Genomic DNA, 20,037 nt, shown 5'->3' on the forward strand with positions numbered 1-20,037 from the left:
CCCCTCTCTGGAGTTGTTATTTCCTTTTGGGGGGGCTCGAATTGGGGGGGCAAATAGCACCTGACCCCCCTGGCATTGGTCCCTGGGGAGGGGGCTGCAGGGTGACCCTTGGGGACATCACAGCTTGTCCTTGGGGGGTCCCATCGTGGACCCCCAGGGAGGGGATGGTGGCACTAAAGGGGGTCTGTGGGGGGTGCGGATGGAGGGGGGGCTGGGGGGGGCTGGGGGGGGTCTGGGTGATTCGATTTTAATTTCATAGCAGAGCAGTTGATTCATGGGGGGCTGTCACGGGGGGTAATGACTTCCCATCAGGATGACAAGTGGAGTGACACTGCTCATTATTCCTCCCGCTCGTTATCGCCCCCCCGGGGGGGCTCCCACCCCCCCCCCGCCGGACAGTGAGCGATGGCGCCCATTAATCACCCCCCCCCCACCCCCTCACCCCCATCCATTCCCGTCAGCGGGGATGCACTGGGATGCACTGGGATGCACTGGACCAGCCCCCCCCTGCCCCAAACCCCTCAGCATCTTATTTGGGGGGGGGGGCTTCACCCTCCTGCGTCATCGATTGGGTCACACCCACAATGACGTTGCAGTCGCTGATTGGTTTGGCTCCCAATGGGGGGGGTCTGTACCCACCGAGGGGGGGGTGGTCGTGGGGGGGGGCACGGGGTCCTCGTCCCCAGTGGGTCTGGGGGATCCCGGCCCCATGGGATCCACTTAGGGGGCTTCTGCCCTATTGGGTCTGGGGGATCCCTGCCCATGGGGTCCATCTGGGGGCTGGGGGGGCTCCTTCCCCACTGGGTCTGGGGGATTCCTGCCCATGGGGTCCAGTTGGGGGACTCCTGCCCTATTGGGTCTTCTGGGGGATCCCTGCTCATGGGATCCATTTGGGGGGCTGGGGGGGCTCCTTCCTCACAGGGTCTGGGGGATCCCGGCCCCCTGGGGGGCTCCCCATTCCCCCTGTCCCTGTCCCTGTCCCACCGGCTCTGGGTGATTTGGGGGGGGGGCTGCAGATTTCCGGGTGTTTCAGGACCCCCGCGGTGTCCCCCCCCCGGTGTCAGGGGTGAAAGTCACGGCGGGAGCCACCGCGGCTGCGGGGAGCCCTCATTACCCCCCTAACGGTGATTAACGGGGTAATTAACGGGGTAATTAACGGGTGTCGGTAACTCCTGACTGCCCTGGATGGAGTTGGGAACCGTGGAGGGGCCCCCCCGAGGCTGGGGGGAGGAAAGGGGGGGGTCCCAGCCCACCCACCCCCCCGGATCTGCCTCCCTTGGGCCGGGGGATTTTTGGGGGGTTCCAGGCCCATCCCTGCCTGCACCCCCTGCTCTGTGGCCCTTGGGGGGGCCCGGGGGGGGACACGCACGTGGGTGGAAGGGACACGGACCTCGGGGACGTGTGGATGCAGACCAGGGTGAGGAGACCCCCCCCAAAAAATATCCGGGGTCCTCTGAGGGTCCCTGTCCCCTGCTCAGCTGTGTCCCCCCCCCCCCAGGTCACTGTCACCACCCGGGAGGGGGGACCCTGCCCCCCCGGGGGCTCCGGGATGGGTTTGCTGCAGACAAAGGGACGAGGGGACCCCCCTGGCTCTGCCTCCCGCCGGTTTTTTTTTGGGGGGGGAAGAAGAGCATCGGCTGCTGCTTTCACACCCCCCCCGCCCCCCGGGAAGGGGCTGAATTCCCAATTAGCGCCCATCCCCGCTAATTACAGCCCCGGCCGCCATTTCACTCCAGCAGCTGCCGAGCGCTCCCTTCCTCCCCCTCCCGGCACCATCTGGGGGTCCCGACCCTGCCCCAACCCCCCCCAAAACTGTCCCCACGGCTGCCCCGAGCCAGCTGGGCCCCTGCCCCCCTCCCCCTGCCCCCCTCCCTCCCTCCTGCTCTCCTTCCGTCCTTTTAATTCCCAGATCCTTCCCTCCTCCCATCCCCTGCATCCTTCCCTCCTTTCCCCTCTCCCTATTCCCATCTTTCCATCCTGCTTTTTGTCCCTGCATCCTGATTTTTATCCCCAAATCCTTCCCGTATCCCTCTGTCCTCCATCCCTCCCTCCTTCCATCCCCACATCCCCCCTCTCCCTCCTCCCACCCCTCGCAGCCAGTTTTTCGGGATCAGAACCCCCGAGCTCTCCAGAGGGTTTGGGAGGGGATTGGGGATGGGCAGGGGGCTGTGGGGGGGGTGCAGCCCCCTCTGACCCCCCCCCCCCCCTCCTCCTCCTCCTCCTGCCCCTTCCTGCCAGGCGGCAGCTGCCGAACGGGCTCAAAATCTCCTGAAACCCCGCGGGGAGGGGGCGGCAGCTGCCCCCGCGCCCCCGGGACGGATGGGGGGACACGCGGGGACAGCTCCACACCGGGGAGGGGGCTGGAAATAACGGGGGGGGGGGAAGAGCGGAAAGGGAAGGGAAAACCCTCGGGGTTTATTTTTATTTTTATTTTTATTTTTATTTTTTGGGGGCGATGGGGTCGGACAGGGCCGGGGTGCAGCCCCCTCCCCAGCAGCCCCCATGGAGGGGGGGGCTCAGTTAGGGGGTGCCCCCCATGCTGCTCTCTGTCCCCCTTCCTCCCGGGCGCTCCGTCACCGCGACAAAGCGAGGAGAGGAGGGGTCCCCTCCCCCGGCACCCCCTGTTCCCCCCCCGCCCCGGGGTCTCCTTTTCCCTCCCCCGTTCCCTTCGGCAGAACAAAAACCCCGGGACAAGATGGAGCCCGGGCCCCCCACCCGGGCTGGGACCACCCCCCGGAACGTGTCACCCCCCTCACTGTCACCCCCTGGGACTGTCACCCTGTCCCCGTGGCTGTGGGATGGGGGGGTGTCACACGGCTTTGGGGGGTGACCGACTTTTGAGGTCCTAAGTTGGGACAAGGATTTGGGGTGCAGGGTGACACCTGCCAGGGTTTTGGGGGAGTTTGGGGGTGTCTGGGGGGGGGTGACCCCCATCCCTGACTCTCCCGGGGAAGTCCCCGTGTCGCGTGGGGTCCCCCAGCGGTCCCGGTGTGGGGAGGTGGGGGGGGTGTGTGAAGCCCCTTTGTCCCCGGGTCTTTGTCCCCGTGTCACTTGGGGGGCAGCAGCTGCCACGGCCCGGACCGCGGGGCCTTCAGCCTCCTCCTCCTCCTCCTCCTCCTCTTTGTTCTCTGCTCCCGCGCTGGGGATGCTCGGGATGGGGAGGGGTCGTCCCCCCCCCCACCCCAAGGGACAGCTGGGGCCACACATTGGGGCAGCCCCCTCCTCACACCCTGGGGACTCGGGGTGGGCTTCATGGGAAGGGTCCCCAAGCTCCAGGGGGGTCCCTGCTGGGCCCAGTTTTGGGTCGGGGGGGTCCTGACGAATGTTAGGGATGATCTGGGGGGGGGGGGCTCGGGCTGTCCCCTCCTGGGGACATGGGGAGCGGGGGGGGACACACAAGGGGGGGTCTCCCAGCCCAGAGGAGGGAAGGGGCTTTGGGGACGCTACAGGAGGGGGGGTCCCGGCTGCGGGGACATCTGCTGCACCCCCCCTTTTTCCCCCCCCGGGAGTCTCTGGCGGCTCCGGCAGCTGCTCCGGCCCCTGGGGGGGTCCCCGGCCAGGATCCCCCCATCCATCAACGTCTGCCCGGGCCACCGAACCCCCCCTCTCCCCCCGAAACCCGCGGAGCTGGGCAGGGAGGGGTCCGAGGGGGGGTGTGGGGAGGAGCTTGGGGTGCCACGCGTGTTTTGGGGGGGCGCACACACACACGGCACATTTTGGGGGTCCACGTGGCTGCGGGATCACCCCAGGAGGGGGTTTGTGGGGTCCCGGTCCGGGCGGTCCCGGTCCCGCTCGCTGCCCCAGCCCCGCCGGCAGATGGCGCTGCAGGACCGCGAATGCGCGATCCGGGGCGGGGCGGAGCCAACGCTATCGGGGCGTGGTCAATGCCCATATAAGGAGTTCTAGGCGTGGTTATGCAAATCATCCGGGGAGCGTCACGCAAGAGCCGCGCTGGGGCTGCGGCGTTAGGGAGCGTCGCGCAAGAGGCGGTGCCTGGGGGGGGGATCCCTGGGCGGGGGTCCCGGATCCAAATTATGGGGAGGGGGCGGGGGGTGGTGGGGGTGCCACGTGGGGCCCCAGTGCTGCTCCCCCAGTGCCCCCCTCCTGCACCTCCTTTAGAAACTTCCCCGCCCCGGGGGGTGGGATGGAAGCTGGGACCCCCCCACCCTTAAATTCGGGGGTCAGTCAGGCCCGGGAGTGTGACAAGGGGGGGGGGTCACCTCCCCCCAACCTCTGCTGCCTTTAATTTGGGATCACCCCCTCCCCAGGATCGCCGGGGGGGGGGGTCCTGGCAGTGGGGGGTCCCCTGGGTGGGTGCTAAGGTTCTGCTCCCCCCCCCCCATCCCGCTCCTCTTGTCCACAACCATCCCCACCCCAAAAATAAACTGGGGGGGCTGCTTTCCTGTCCCCCCCCATCCCAAGCCAGAGGAGGGCAGGGAGCCAGGCAGGGCACGGGGACAGGGACAGTGCCAGCCCTACAAATAGTCCCGGGGGGGGTACAGTAAAAATAACCCAGCTCGGGGCAGCCCTTCTCGGGTTGCTGCCCACAGCCCCCGGGAGGGGTTGGGGAGGGTCCCGGAGCCCCCGTGTCCCCGAGGGATTTGGGGGGGGACGGGGGGGAGATGGTGCCCTAAAGAACACTCACAAGCTGGGGTGGTGAGGGGGGGGCTGGCAGCACACCCAATCCCTCTCCTCACCCCCCAGTCCCTCTCCTCACCCCCCAATCCCTCTCCTTACCCCCCAATTCCCCCTCCTCACCCCCCAATTCCCCCTCCTCACCCCCCAATTCCCCTCCTCACCCCTCAATTCCCCCTCCTCATCTCCCAATTCCATTCCTCATCCCCCAATCCCCCTCCTCACCCCCCAATTTCCCCTCCTCATCCCCCAATTCCATTCCTCACCCCCCAAATCTTTTCCTCAGCCCCATTCCCCCTCTTCACCCCCAGATTTCCCACTCCGGACTCGCTGGGCTCTGGATGTGGAGCAGGACATGGGCTGCTCCCCATCTCTCCCCAATCCATCCCATTTTGGGGATGGAAAAGCAGAGGTTTTGCTCATCCCAATCCCCCTGGGAATGCACCCCGGGATGGGAACCCTCACCCCACTGCCAGGCACTGGAGCCTGTGTTCATTTTTCCACCTCTTTCTTTATTTATTTTTATTTTTTTTCACTTTTTCCCACTGAACTCCTGTCCCTGCCATCCCGTTTGTCCCCGCAGGTTTCTGGGCTCTGGTTCAGCAGGCAGGGGGGGTGCTGCCTGCTCTGCCCCTCACCCCGGCGTCAGGGCAGGGACCTGGAACAAAAACAACTTACAATAAAATCATGGAATTTTCAGGGCTGGAAAGGGACCTTAAATCCATGGTCAGGGACCCCAAGCCCCATCCAAACCTTGGACACTGCCAGGGATGGGGCAGCCACAGCTTCTGGGGGCACCCTGGGGCTCAGCACCCTCACCCCAAAGGATTTCTCCCTCATCTCAATCTCCCACCTCTGCTTTTTCCCATTCCCAGCACTACCAAGAGTCCCTTCCCAGCTTTCCAGACCCTGGGAATTCTCCTCGGAGCCTTCTCCATCCGGAACATCCCAAGGAGCATTGTCCAGCCCTGGGCCTTCCCTGACCCCTCTGCACCTTCAACACTGATCCCACTCCCTGGTTTTTCCTGGGATTCCTGGGGTTTGGATCACCCAGCAGGAGGGGTTCCAGTCTCCCCACTTTCTTTCCTCCCGTGGCTCCGGGCACGGTGCTGGGGGGGGGGGGGCTGAGCCCAGCACCAACCCCGGCCTGGGCAGAACCAGCAGGGCCGGGCGGCTGGGAGCTGCGGGAGGTTTTAATGAGCCAAGGGCTGAGGTAATGAAGCCCGCGTGGGGCTGCGGGCCGGGGGCCAAGCTCGGGTTTCAGCGCTTCTGTCCCTGGCTGCGTGGGGCCGGGGAGGGGCGAGGCCCGGGGCAGGGCCGTGTTTAACGAGCAGCCCGGAGGCTCAGGAGCCCCGAACCCCCCTCGGTATCAGGAGGTATCGGGGCTGCGGGCCCGGGGCGGTGCCGGGGCCCGGGGGGCGATGGAGGCTCCGCCATGGCGGCCCCGGGCCTTGCCCTGAGGCCTGGGCACCGCTGCCATGGCAACAGCTGCGGGACGAAGGGGCGGAGCCTCTGCGCGGCGCTGATTGGTGCGCGTCGCTGTCAGTCAAGCGCCCCGCGGGGCGGCTGCTGCCGGAGCGTCGCCTCATTGGCGGCCGCCGCTGTCGCTCGGAGGAGACTCTGCCTGCTATTGGTGGAGCTCGCTGTCACTCAATCTACGAAAAGGGCGGGGCCGCCTTTGCCGGTTTCTCCCCTTCGATTGGCTTAGCAAGGGAGGCCGGCGTTCCGATTGGTCGCTCCCTCTGCCTATCTAAGCTGAGGCGGGATCAAACGCCTCAGCGCTTCCTCCCATTGGTCCGCCGCTTCTCCCCGCCTCCCCTCGCCGGGCGCTGATTGGTGGCGGCTCCGTGCGGGGCGGGAGGGGGCGGCGGTTGGCCGGGGCGGGGAGCGGGAGCGGGGCCGGCGGCGGGGAGAGCGGTGAGCGGCGGGCGGAGGGGCCGGGACGGCGGCTGCGGGTGCTGAGGGGGGGCTCGGGGCGGGGTGCGGGACAAGGGGGGGGGCTCGGGGCGGGCGGAGCTGAGGGGACGGCGGGAGGGGGGGGGGGGGGGCGGGTCACGAGGCGCGGGGGGGTCTTAAAGGGCCCGAGGCGGCGGCGGAACGGGGCGGGGGAAGGGGGGGGGCACAGGGCAGAGCTGGGGACCCCCCCCACCCCCCAAAAAAACCCTCCCGGGATCCCCGGCTCACTCCCGGGTAAGGCGGGAGCCGCCCCGCCGGGAAGGCCGTGACGGGAGGAGCGAGGCCGGGAGGAGGCCCCGGTGTGCGCTGGGCAGGGCGGGTTGGGCGGCGGTGGAAAGCCCCGGGGGGATCCTTTTATTTATTTATATATTTATTTATTTATTTATATATTTATGTCTTTGTTTTATTTTTGCTTTAGCGGAACCGCTGGCAGCCGGGCTGAGAGGAGCACAAGGCAGCTGGATGCCTTCAGAGAGAGGAGGGGGGGAAGTTGACGCACCCGCCTAAGAATAGCTCCGGGAAGGGAAGGGAAACATCGGCCCCAAAGGTAACGCAACCCCCGGCCGGGGATCCCAGGGGGCTTGGGAGAAGCAGCAGCCTCGGGGGGTCGGGGGGGTGACATTCCCGGGGCTCTCCGGGGAGGGGGGGGGGGGGGCACAGCCGGTGTTTCCCGGTGTGGCTGGGTCCATGTGGGATGAGGAGGGTGGTGCCTGATGGGCCCTGCTCTCCGGTTCTTATTTCAGCTGCTGATGAAATTGCAGGCAGGAGCGGAGGAGGCTTGGGACCTGCCCACTGTCGGGACCTTTGGCTGATAAAAGGCTCCTTTAGCTTCTCCAGGCAAAAGAAAGGAAGAAAGAAGGAGCAGAGCCCGTCCCGGAGCGTTGGGAACTGGGGGGGGCGAGAGGAAGTTGCTGTATGTGGAGTTTTTTGACAGTAAGTCACATGGATTCTTTTACAAAGCTGCACGAGCTGTGTTCTGAAGCAGTTTGTGAGGAAGAGGAGAAGGGCAGGAGGGGGGGAGGCTCTGTTCTGGGGAGGGTTTGTTCCTTCTGGAGATTTAAATCTCTAATTACACTCTGCTGGGCTGACCGGCCAGCTCCAGACTTGGAGTATGAAAAACAAAAATGTCCCGAAACCCCAGAGGATCTTGGAGGTTCTTTAAACTTTTATCCTGTCGGGTTGGGCATAACCTGAATGCTGAAGCCCTGGTTTTATTTTGTTTGTTGGAAAAGTGGGGCAGAGCAGAGCAAACCCAACCAACCTGTTGTGTGGAGAGAGCTCACCTGACGCCGGGTTTGTTTTCTTTAGGGTTTGGTTGGGTTTGCACCTTTTGCATTTCGCTTTTTAATCCCCAAACTCTCCCCCACCGCCACCCTTTTCCTTTTTTTTTTCCTCCTTTTTCCCTTAGAAATGCTCTCTCTGAAGAAATACTTCACTGAAGGCCTCATCCAGTTCACCATCCTGCTCAGCCTGATCGGCGTGCGCGTGGACGTGGACACTTACCTCACCTCCCAGCTCCCCCCACTCCGGGAAATCATCCTTGGCCAGAGCTCTGCTTACACCCAGACCCAGTTTCACAACCTGAGGAACACCTTGGATGGATATGGCATCCACCCAAAAAGTGTAGACCTGGACTATTACTTCACAGCTCGGAGGCTGCTCAACCAGGTGAGGGCCCTGGACAGGTTCCAGGTCCCCACCACAGAAGTCAACGCTTGGTTGGTCCACAGAGACCCCGAAAACTCTGTGGCTGGGAACCAACCCAACCCTGGGATCACTCTGGAGAACAGCAACGGCCTGCAGGATGGCAGCAATCCTGACAACGGGGTGAGGGAGAGCGGGACAGAGCAAGGATTTGGGGAAGAACTGGAAGATTTGGGAGCGGTGGCTGCGCCCGGCAACGGAGACCTGACCAAAGAGGTAGGAAGGACCTTGTTGGGGTTGGCATGGGGTGAAAAGGAGTGTTTTGGGGTGAAAAGGAGTGTTTTTGGGGTGGGAGGGAAGCTTGGGGGGCTCCCGAGCCCTCTGGGGGAGCAGTTTTTTTGTGTGTTGAGCAGTTTTGTAGCACCTTTGGGAAGGGTGTAAATCCCGGGTCAGTGAGAGGGCTCCGGGTGGTTTTCCCGTTGTGTTTTGTTTGGTCTGAAAGGAAGAGGGAAAGGGGGAGGAGGGTGGGGAGGGAGAAAAAAAAAAGGGAAAAAAAAAAAAAAAAAGGGGCGGGGGTGTTCATGGTTTCAACCTGGGCTGGAGCTTTGTTGTGAAACCCGGCAGAGGAGGAGGCTGGGAAATAAACAGGGGGTTGGGAAAGAGCCGGGGGGGCGTTGGGTTTCTGGGCTCTGGAGCTGATCCAGTGGTGATGTTTATTCCTTTGCTTTTTCATCACCACGGACGGGGAGGGAGAAGTGAACTGGGAACCTTTTTTTTTTTTTTCTTAAATTTTTTTTTTTGCATGTTTGTTTTGGTTTGGTTTTCTTTTTTTTATTTTTTTTTTTTTATTCTCTGAGCACAACCTTTTCGTGATGCAGTCCCCCTCCCCCCCTCCTTCCCACAGGAAGCTGCTGCTGCTCTATTTTTATTTCTCTTATTTTTTTATTATTATTTATTTTTTTATCCCTTTTCTTGGCACCTCTGGATGGGTCACAGCACATCCAGACATCTCCCTGCCCCCTCATTTGCAACCTCAGGTCCTCCCAGGGTCCTTCCAACCAATCCCAAATGGTGTTTGGGATGAGGTGTCCCGGCCATGGGGACAGCCCTGTCCCTGCAGTGGGGGGTGAGGGGGGGGGGGGGGGGGGCAGGAACTCGGGGGGGTTCCTCAGGATTTTTTCCCCCCCACCCGTGTTTTTCCCACGGGGAAGGGAGTGAGGGAGGTGGTGTGGCTGGAGGAGGCTCAGGGATCAGCCCTGTTTTGGGGCTGGGATTGAGGGATGAGCAGTGGGATGCAGCCCTGGGATGGGTTGGATGTGTGCTCCCCCCCCCCCTCCCCCCCTGCCTGGGGCTCTGGGGAGGATTTTGGGGTGAAATCCCCACTTTGGTTATCGGGAGGGGATCCTGGGGGGTCTGGAGGAGAGGAGGGTCCAGAGGATGGGGAGGAACAGGGAGGAATGGGATCAGACACCTTGGGTAAGGTCACACCCCACAGGCCCTGTCCTGCCCTCGGCTGAGGGAAAGCAGGCTGGGATTTTGGGGGAGAAATCCAGGGATTTGTGTTTCCCAGAGGCCTCTTGGTTTCTGCCTTCAATCCCAGAGCCACCACCCCTGGGGACACCACAGCCCTGAACCCAGAGCACAGAATCCCCTTCCCAGCCCCTCCAGACCCCATTTTCTCGGGGGCTTTTATTCTTTTTATTTTTTTTTCCTTTTTTTCCCCCAAACCCCCTCAGCTCAGCCAGGGGGGGGTGGGTTTTTGCCCCAGGAAATCCCCTCAGCCCACGTCACACCTTGTCACACCATGTCACATCGTGTCACCTCCCCCCATCTCCCTCTCCTCCCCCGGGGCCACCAACGCCCCGACTCCCATTTCAAAGCAATTTTTTTGGGGTTATATCTGCAGATTTTATTATTTTATTATTTTTGGGGTGTCCTCACGCAGCCACCCGGCTTTTCCAACAGGGAATATCGTGGCTGCAGCTCTGGGAAGGCACCTTTGGGGCTCCCCCCCCCCTTGCTGAGGTTTGCAGATGATTTTAGGGCCGGGATTGAAATTTTTCCATTACTTTTTTTTTTTTTCCTTCTTTTTTTTTTCCTGGCAGTTAAAATCTTGCCACTCCCCAGGGGCCCGGCACGACCTTGCTGGGGAGTACTCTTGGTTTTCCTGATTTTTAAAAGCTGGAGCTCGCCCTTAAGTGATTGGGAATCATCAAAAAAAAAAAAAAAAAAAGAGGGATTTTGGTGTTTTGGGGTTTTTTTAAATCTTTTTTTGGGTTTTTTCATCCTGGGGGGTGCCCGCTCCTCCTCCTCCTCCCGCCAGTGATCCCGGGGAGGTTCCTCTGCAGCATTGGGGGTGGGGAAGGCGGGCGGCACGGCTGCCCCGGGGCCGCTTCCACGTGGGGAGGACAAAAAAAACCCAAAAAACCCCAAAAAAGCGTCAGGGCTGTGATGAGCTGCGGGGGCCCGGTACCCGTTACCGGGGGGGGGGGGATTTTGTGTCCCCTCACCCTTTGGCTTTACCTCTCCCGGGGGGTCGGTGCCAGGGGGGGCTTTGCCCCCACCCCCGGTTTTGTTTGGGGGGGGCGGGGGGTGCCGCCCCCTGCGGACCGGGGGTCTCCGGGGTGTCCCGGGGGAGGCACCGGGAGGGGACCGGGGGTGTCCCGGGGAGGGGCTCAAGGTCACCCCGGTATCCCGCCCTCCCTGCATCCTCGGGGGGCTCCGGGTCCCCTCCCACCCCCCCCCATTCCCGGTTCCCCCCGCCCAGCGCAGGGCGAGGCCCGGGAGGGGGGGGGGGGGGGCGGCCCGGTGGGCGCCGCGCGTTGTCTCCGCGTGGTTCTGATTGGCTGAGCCGTCAGCCACGTGTTCTCTGATTGGTGGTCTGGGTGGCTGAGGTGAATGCGGATTGGTGGGATCTGCCGCTGAGGGGCGGGGGCTCGGCGGATGAAGGGGCGGGGCCTGGCGCCGCCGCATCCCGGCGGGGCGGGGCTGGGGGCGGGGCCTGGCGGGCACCGCAGCCACGGTAACGGCGGGGGGGGGGGGCAGCACAGAGGGGGAGGGGGGGGGCACGGGCGGGGCCGCCGCAGCCCCGGGCGGGGCGGGGGAGCCCGGGAGAGCCCATCCCGGCCCGGCCCGGCCCGGCCCTTCCGCCGCACCGGGGAAGGCAAGGGGGGGGGTGGTTTGAGTGGGAGGGAGGGACCGGGAGGGGGGGGGGGGGGGGGGCGCGGCTCGGTTGCGGCGCGGCTCGGTTGCTGCCGCCGCCGCCGCATCCTGATCGGGGCCGCGGGCACCTGTGGCCGGTGGGGCGGAGCGCGGCGGTGGCTCCATCAGCCGCTCCCCCCCACCCCCCTCCCCCCCTTTCCTCGGTCGGGGATGCGTGCGCGGCACCGCGCCCCGCACATCCCGCACCCCCCGCTCCCCCGGGGACCATGATCGGTGTGTGCCCGGGCGGCAGCTGGGGACATGAGAAAGGTACCGGGGGAGGGGGTGGGCGGGGGGGGGGAAGGGCTGCGGGATGGGGGAAAAAGGGGGCGGGGAAGGGGTGTGTATGGGTGGGGGGGGGGTGGGTGCTGCGGGCATCCCGGTACCGGCGGCGGCGGCGGTGGCTGAAGTTGCATCAGGTGGGTGGAAATGCGGGGATTTTCCTGCCGGCGCTCCCCACCCCACCCCTTATGCAAATGGCCGGGATGGCACCACGGGCTGATGCAAGGCGGGCACCGAGGCCCGGGCCGCCCCAGCCGCCTCTCCCGGCGGGCAAGGAACGGCCATGGGCGGAGGGGAGCGGGGGGCCGGGCTCAGCCGCCATGCGGAGCCCGCAGAGCCGCCCCCAGCCCCGGCCTGGAGAACCCCCCCGGGGGGCCCGGCGGGTGGGCTGCGGGTCACCGGGAGGGGAGGAGGGGAGCAGGGGGGGAAAGGGGCTCAGGAAATCTTTGGGTTGGGTGGGGAATCCGTCCCCGAGGCTGAAGGAAATGTGGTGTGTGTGTGTGTGTGTGTCTTTCAGGACATCGATTTGATTGACATCCTGTGGAGACAGGATATTGATCTGGGCGCCGGGAGGGAGATTTTTGACTACAGCCACCGGCAGAAACCCGAGAGCGAGGCGGACAAAGAGCGGAGTGATGGGAGGGAGTGTGGGGATGGCTGGAGGAGTGCGGGGAGAGAGGGGCTGGAGAGGAACCTGCTAGTGGATGGAGAAACAGGGGAGAGCTTCCCTGCACAGGTAACAACCCCAACACCCCCCGGGGGGTCAGCTGGGTTTGGGGGGTTCTGTCCCCGGGGTGGGGGGATGGGGGGGGAGAGGTGTCTGGTGGTGACTTTGAGCTGCAAGGTAAGGATGGAGATGGGGGTGGGGAGGGCTGGGGGTGCTGGGGAGGGTTGTGGGGTGCTGGGGAGGACTGGGGGGTGCTGGGGAAGGATTGGGTGCTGGGGACAGTTGGGTCCTGGGGAAGGTTGAGTGCTGGGGAGGGATTCTGGGGTGCTGGGGAGGGTTGGGGGGTGCTGGGGAGGGTTGGGGGGTGCTGGGAGAGCTCCAGGCTGCCTGCCGGGGAGGGCAGGGGGGTGTCAGTGTCCCTGCTGTCACCAGGGTGTGAGGAGCAGGGTGTCACCACGGGTTCTGGCTGTGCTTTGGGTCACCCGGGGGGTTGGTGGCAGCCGCAGAGCCCCCTCCATCCCGGGGCTCTGAGTCCTTGGAGCCTGCACCTCCCCTTCCCCTGGTGCTGCACCCAGGGCTGCTCTGACGCTCTCTGGAGCAGCAGGAGGAGGAGGAGGAGGAGGATGGAGCCTGTGAGGAAGCACTGGGTGGGGCCTCTGTCTCTTTTTTGGCTGCGCTGTGCTGAAGCCCTGCTGTCAGGAGATGGTTTCTCACCACCACCTCCCTCGTCCCCAGGCTACAACTCCTCCTGTCTCACCCCAGGTGCCCGGTGGTGCAGAGGATCAGACAGCTCTGTCCCTGGAGGAGTGCCTTAGGCTGCTGGAGGCCACCTTCCCTTTTGGGGACAACCCCGAGGTGAGTGGGTGGGGGGATGGCTCCTGCCCCTCAGCAGATCCAGGGGTGACAGCTTCATCCCCCTGCAGCACCCAAATCGGGCTCACCTGGTTCTGGGCATCGGCCTCCCCAGCACTGTTGGGATCACAGGGAATTAATTAAAAGACTTTCTTGTCTTTGCTGCTCTGGAGCTGGCAGTGCAGCCCCTTTGCAGCAAGGAGCAGGGTGCTTGTCCCCCTGGGGTGGGAGGGTGTTGGGAATTGTTGGCTCCTGAGCAGCCAGGACTGACTCTGCCTCACGTGGTCAGTTCCCAGCTGCGGATGTCTCCACCCTGAGGGAAGCTGTGCCCGGGGAGAGCAGGGCCAGGGGCAGCCCCAGCAGCCTCCTCTCTCCTCTCCTGCCTGAGACCGAGTCACCTTTCGACCTGGAGCAGCAGTGGCAGGACCTCATGTCCATCATGGAAATGCAGGTGAGCTCCAGGGAATTGGGGGTGGATTCTGCACCCCTGGAGGTTTTGGAGAAGAGGCCGAAGGTGGCACTGAGTGCCTTGGGCTGGGAACCAGGGTGGTTGTGGATCAAGGGTTGGGTTTTGTGGATCAAGCGTTGGATTTTGTGGATCAAGGGTTGGATTTTGTGGATCAAGGGTTGGGTTTGGTGCTCTCAGAGGTCCCTTCCTCCCCGGATGGTTCTGTGGGAAGGTGTTTGCCCCTTGCTGCTCTGTTGGATTTTGGATCCGTGGATGTCCCACCCCCTCCTTCCCAGACAATGAGGGTTTGGTGTCCCAGAAGGAGATTTTGGGGTCCCAGCCCCTACGTGGGGGGTGCTGCTGCTGTTTTAACCCTCCTGCATCCATGCTGCTGGAGGGGGCTGCTCCGTGGCACCTGGGAGCTTTGTCCCCCCCCCTCTTCTTGTCTGGGATCCTGGCTGGGTGACCGAGCTGTCCCCGTCTCTTCCAGGCCATGGAGGTGAACACCACCACCCCAGAACCCCTGTACAACAGCACCCCTGGAGGAGACCTGCTGGCTTCCAACTACAGCCTGGCCCCCACCACCCCCATCAACCAGAACGTCAGCCTGCATCAGGCCTCCCTGGGGAGCTGCTCCCAGGATTTCTCCCTCTTCAGCTCCGAGATGGAAAGCCCCCCCATGGCGGGGGGCTCGGCCCTGCTCCAGCTGACGCCCGACAACTCCACCGGCCTCAACACCACCTTTGGCTCCACCAACCTCAGTGGGATCTTCTTCCCCCCACAGCTCAACGCCACGGCCAACGAGACGGCGGGTCCCGAGCTGCCAGACCCCCTGGGGGGGCTGCTGGACGAGGCCATGCTGGATGAGATCAGCCTGATGGACCTGGCCATCGAGGAGGGCTTCAACCCCGTCCAGGCCTCACAGCTGGAAGAGGAGTTCGACTCCGACTCGGGGCTTTCTCTGGATTCAGGCCACAGTCCCGCTTCCCTGAGCAGCTCCGAGGCTTCCTCCTCTTCCTCCTCTTCTTCCTCGTCCTCTTCCTCCTCCTCCTTTTCCGAGGAGGGAGCCGTCGGCTACAGCTCAGACTCTGAGAACGTGGACTTGGAAGACGCGGAAGGGGCCGTGGGGTACCAGCCCGAGTACAGCAAGTTCTGCCGCATGAGCTACCAGGACCCCTCCCAGCTCCAGTATTTGCCTTACCTGGAGCACGTCGGGCACAACCACACCTACAACATGGCCCCAGGGAGCCTGGACCCCCAGGAACCCAAAGCCCCCAACGCCAACAACGCCAACAGCAACAGCGCCGGCGGGAAAAAAAGCGCCAAGGAGAAACCCTCGGAGTTCTTGGACAAACAGCTGAGCAGGGACGAGCACCGAGCCCGGGCCATGAAAATCCCTTTCACCAACGACAAAATCATCAACCTGCCCGTGGAGGAGTTCAACGAGCTCCTCTCCAAGTACCACCTGAGCGAGGCTCAGCTCAGCCTCATCCGCGACATCCGCAGGAGGGGGAAGAACAAGATGGCCGCCCAGAACTGCCGCAAGAGGAAACTGGACACCATCCTCAACCTGGAGAGGGACGTGGAGGATCTGCAACGGGACAAATCCAAACTGCTCAGGGAGAAGGTGGAGTTCCTCAAATCCATCCGGCAGATGAAACAGAAAGTGCAGAACCTGTACCAAGAAGTCTTCGGGCGGCTGCGGGACGAGAACGGGCGCCCCTACTCCCCCAGCCAGTACGCCCTGCAGTACAGCACTGATGGCTCCGTCATCTTGATACCTCGGGCAGTGGCTGAGCAGCAGGCCAGGAGGCAGGAGAGGAAACAGAAGGACAGGAGGAAGTGAAAGGGACGAGGAGGAGGGAGGACACTGGTTCCCAGTGAGAGAACTGGAGAAGGGCTGAGCCTGGAAGTGCTGGGAGAGAGAGAGAGAGAGAGACAGAGAGAGAGGGACTTCTGACGCCTTCTTATCCGCTTTATCTTCTCAAAAACAACCAACACACAAGTGACTGCTGAAGGTCAGTGTATGGCAGAGACCCTGGGGGGGCTCTCAGAGTGTCCCCCCTGCCCTGGGGAGGGACAGGAGGAGCAGCCCCTGCACTGCCCAGCCCGGCGCCTGGAATCCTGGAATCCTCGGAGCGCTGGATGGAGCGGAGAGCACTGGGGAGAGGTGGAAACAAAACAAAACAAAACAAAACAAAACTACTGGTAGGAACTGGCTTTAAATAAGAAAAAAAAAAAAAAAAAAAAAAAAAAAAAAGGTTTAAGCAAACGAACTTAAGTTATAGGAGAGACGTTTTTCTGAACTTCCAAAGTTCTGTGATTTCAGGTAGTTGGCTTATTTTTTATTTTTCCTTTTTATTTTAATTTTTTTTTTTTCCCCTTGACCCCAGTTTTGACATCGCTGTGTGTGATTCAATCTGACTTAATTCCAGATTAACCAACATCCCTTCCCAGATCAGACCAGTGCACACATGGAAACACATCAAAAGTGGTGTGACTTCCATTAACCCTTTCCAGGCCCAGGGAGCACCCCACGTCTGCAGCACCTCGGGGGGGGCAGGGGGGGCAGGAACAGAGCTTTAGGATTTTGGGGAGGGGGGGGGGGTGTGTGTGGAACTGCAGAGGGTTGACAGAACCCAGGGGGGATGCTTTCTGCCCCCCAAACCCCCCACACTTGGAGCATGGCACTGCCACCCCCCCCACACACACCCCCCAGGGCTGGGGGGCTCTGAGCCCCCCTGGTACAGCACAAGGGGGGCTGAGGGTTCCCACCCCAGGCCCTGGGCTGCTGACTGACAGACAGACAGACAGCTGTAGGATTCCTCTTCCTAAACTGCTCTTGGGTTTGTTGGTTTTGATTTTTTTTTTAAATTATTTTTTTAGGGCTTCTGCCCTGTTTTATTTCTTTTTTTTTTTTTTTTTTTTTAGGGTTTCTGCCCTGTTTTATTTGTTTTTTTTTAAATATTTTTTTTCCCCCCTATAGGGTCTAGAGTGCTTGTGTTGAGTAAAAGGGAGAAGCCCAACCCTTCAAAGCTGCTAAATGTTCTCTTTGCCATAAAGATTCCGTGTAACCGTGTGATCACATTGTAGGATTCTCTTCTGTCCCGGGTGTTGGTCTGAAATTCCTTTGTTTTTTCAGGAGGGGGGTGGGGGTAGTGCCTTGATCACTGTCAGTCTCCACCACGGAGACCATCCTAGAAGCTGTATTTACAATATAGCACAGCTGGGAGTGTACTGACTTTACCAGCAACTGAAACAAACAAACAAACAGAAAAAAAACAACAAAAAATAAAAAGCTTAAAAAAATTTAAATAATAATAATAATAATAAAAAAAAAATAAATAAAATTATGGCTTTTCCGAGCCAGTCCTGTGCATGTGATAAGGGCAGAGGGAAGACTTGGAGTGGTGACTCAAGGGAAGGAAAAGCAGGAGGAAAGCTTGGAGCTGCCCAGGGGGAAACTTCTCCAGCCCTGGGCACCTTTTCCAGGCTCCAGGAGCAGCAGTTGGATCTCGGGGGCTTTGCCAGGACCCCCTTTGGGCTCTCCCATCCCAGCTCCTGAGATCCCACAGCTTTACTGACACAGGAGATGAAGCACAAGTGGTGGAGATGTGGGTGTGGGGAGGTTGGAAGGGAGCCCTGCGTGTATGTTTAAATTATTATTTTTTTTTTTCTTTTCCTCTTAGAAATTTTTATTTTAGTGATCTGTGACCTGTCAGGGAAAGAAGAGAGATTGTGTGAGCACAGGACAAAAATAAAACGGCTTATTCACTGTACAACCATTTGTTTCATGGATTTTTTTATTTTTTATATTATTATTTAGTCTTTTTTTTTTTTCTGTAAAGGATTAAGGACGTCAGGGGAACAAAGCAGCAGCTTCTTGTGAGGCCTCCTCACCCACAGCAGCTCCTGGCTCTGGGCTGGGACCAGGTTGGGTTTTCCTCAGCCCAGGAGGGGAGGGAGGGGAAGGAGCAGCTCTGGGGTTGTGGGAAACAAACGGGGACCTCTGCCTGAAAGGTTTTTTTGGGTTTTTTCCTTTTTTTTTTTTTTTTTTCCTTCACAGCAGGAGCTTCAGCAAAGCCAAGGGGCAGGCAGGGGCTTTCAGGTGACTTGGAACAGGGGATGGGCAAAGGCTGAGACCCTTGGGGCCCCCTTGGCACAGCCCAATGCCCCCTCCCCAGCTCCTGATCCCCCTCCTCAATTCCTGATCCCCCTCCTCATCTCCTGATCCCCCTCCCCAGCTCCTGATCCCCCTCCCCAGCTGCTGATCCCCCTCCCCAGCTCCTGATCCCCTTCCTCAACTCCTGATCCCCCTCCCCAGCTCCTGATCCCCCTCCTCAAATCCTGATCCCCCTCCCCAGCTCCTGATCCCCCTCCTCAACTCCTGATCCCCCTCCCCAGCTCCTGATCCCCCTCCTCAACTCCTGATCCCCCTCCCCAGCTCCTGATCCCCCTCCTCAAATCCTGATCCCCCTCCTCAACTCCTGATCCCCCTCCCCACAGGAATTCTGCTGGAGCCAAAGCTGCTTCACTCCTCAGTCTCTGTACCTGGGGCTCTGCCTGGAGGGAGGGACCTTTGGGACCACCTGGAAAATATTTGGGAGAACCTGGGAAATATTGGGGAGAACCTGGAAAATATTTGGGACCACCTGGAAAATTCCTGGGACCCCCCTGGGAAACGCTTGGAGCAGCTGAAGCCACGGGAGGGTCCCTGCTGCCCCCTCCCCAGGCTCAGTTTTTGGGGAAGGGGCTGCCTGGTCCCTGCAGCCCCATCCCCCGGGGGGCTCAGCAGAGCTCAGGTCCCATCCAGTCGGGCTCCAGGGCAGGTCCTGACTTTGCTGCTCTTTTGTCTGAGGGATTGAGCTGGGGTGTGGGCAGACCCGGGGAGCAGAGCTGCTGCCAAAAAAAAAAAAAAAAAAACCCCAACAAAAAAAAGCTTCCAAATCATGGCAGGAGCTGCCATGAGCCACAGGGATGAACAAACCCAGGGTGGAAAAGCTGCTGCTGAAACCCTGCCCCTAAAACCAGCATTTTGGGTTTTTTTGCCTCCTGGCTCAGCTCCCTACCAATCACCCATATGTTATTTTTATTTTTTTTTTTTAAATCAAAGCCTTCTTGGAGACTTTCACACCCACCAACCATGAAGGTTGGACAAGGACCAAGTGCAGCAGACACCTCCCTGGGCCCTCACACCCAAACAGCTTCCAGCAACCTTCCCAGGGGACAAATTTCATTTCCCCAGGGATGAAACCTCTGCTCCCTGGGCCTGGAAGAGGCCTCCAGGGGCCACCTCCCTGCAGAGCAGCAGCTCGGACATGGGGAATACCAAGGATGAAACCCCACACCTGGGGGTGCTTCCCAGGAAAACCTCACCCCACCCCCAGCTCTCTGAGGAATCTTCTGAGGGTCCCGAGATTATTTTCCCAATCCTTGAGAGGACCCTGGAGCCAGCTGGGAGCATCCTGCAGCTCCCCTGGGACCCCCAACCCCTCAGAACCACCCCAGGATGGGGCAAGAAGCCTCTGCCAGCTCCTGAGAGACCCCTGAGAGCCTCCCCAGGGCTCCAGAGCCCCCCCCAGAGCCCCCCCAGAGCCCCCTCAGAGCCCCCCTAGGGCTCCAGAGCCCCCCCAGAGCCTCCCCCTCTGCTCTCCTGAGGTGAATTCCACTCCTTCCCTCCCCAGTGCAGGATGCAGGCAGGCACCTCACCCTCCCTGCTGGGCCGAGGCTGTTCTGTGCCCAAAAACCTGGATTTCTGCCTCATTTTGCAGCCCTGAAGACCCCACAAAACCTCTTTGGCCTCTCCCTGCTCCCTCCTGCACTCTGCAAAGACCCAAAACCCCTCTGAGCCAGGAGCTGAGCCCTCCAGCTCTGACCTTGAGGCCTCCCCTGCCACCAGAACCCCTCCCAGAACCTCCCCAGCCCAAGTGACAGATTCTGCCCAAGGTCCAGGTGGAGGTCACTCACCCAGCTCCTGCCTCTGGTGGCTTCTTGGCTCCATCAGCCCCAAATGTCCTCAGACCCCACTCCTCAGCCTCCAGACCCCTGGGAGAATTCCCCAGATGGGAGCAAACACAAACCAGGACCTGGCACCAACGGCTCCTGGTGCTGCCACCACCCCACGGGGCCACCTGGGCTGTGGCAGAGTTACCCAGAGAATCACAGGTTAACCAGGAGGTTAACCAGCAGGTTATCTGGTTAACTCACAGGCTCACTGTGCCCTGACACCTGCTCTGCACCTCATCACTCACCTCATGCACAAGGAGCTGGAGGAAGGAGTAAGGAAGGTGGAGAAGAACAGAAAGGAAAAAAAAAAAGAAAGAAAGAAAAAAAAGAAAAATAAAAAAAGAAA

The 20,037-nt window shown here is 61.2% G+C and overlaps 1 protein-coding gene across 2 annotated transcripts; it reads left to right on the forward strand.

Moving 5' to 3' along the window:
* The first annotated feature begins 7,332 nt into the window (after positions 1-7,332).
* Positions 7,333-17,467, forward strand: NFE2L1 (NFE2 like bZIP transcription factor 1). 2 transcript variants are annotated; one of them, XM_071728284.1, is made up of 6 exons: positions 7,333-7,524; positions 8,000-8,511; positions 12,236-12,454; positions 13,148-13,240; positions 13,527-13,688; positions 14,176-17,467. In XM_071728284.1, exons 2-6 carry the CDS (start codon positions 8,002-8,004, stop codon positions 15,529-15,531), a joined length of 2,340 nt encoding a protein of 779 aa, XP_071584385.1. In that variant the 5' UTR covers positions 7,333-7,524; positions 8,000-8,001; the 3' UTR covers positions 15,532-17,467. The 2 variants fall into 2 exon arrangements, with proteins under 2 accessions (XP_071584385.1, XP_071584384.1); XM_071728283.1 differs by having other exon boundaries at positions 7,335-7,524; positions 13,121-13,240.
* Positions 17,468-20,037: the final 2,570 nt, after the last annotated feature.

Source organism: Heliangelus exortis, chromosome 29 (genome assembly GCF_036169615.1).
Source record: "Heliangelus exortis chromosome 29, bHelExo1.hap1, whole genome shotgun sequence".
Lineage (NCBI taxonomy): Eukaryota > Metazoa > Chordata > Aves > Apodiformes > Trochilidae > Heliangelus > Heliangelus exortis.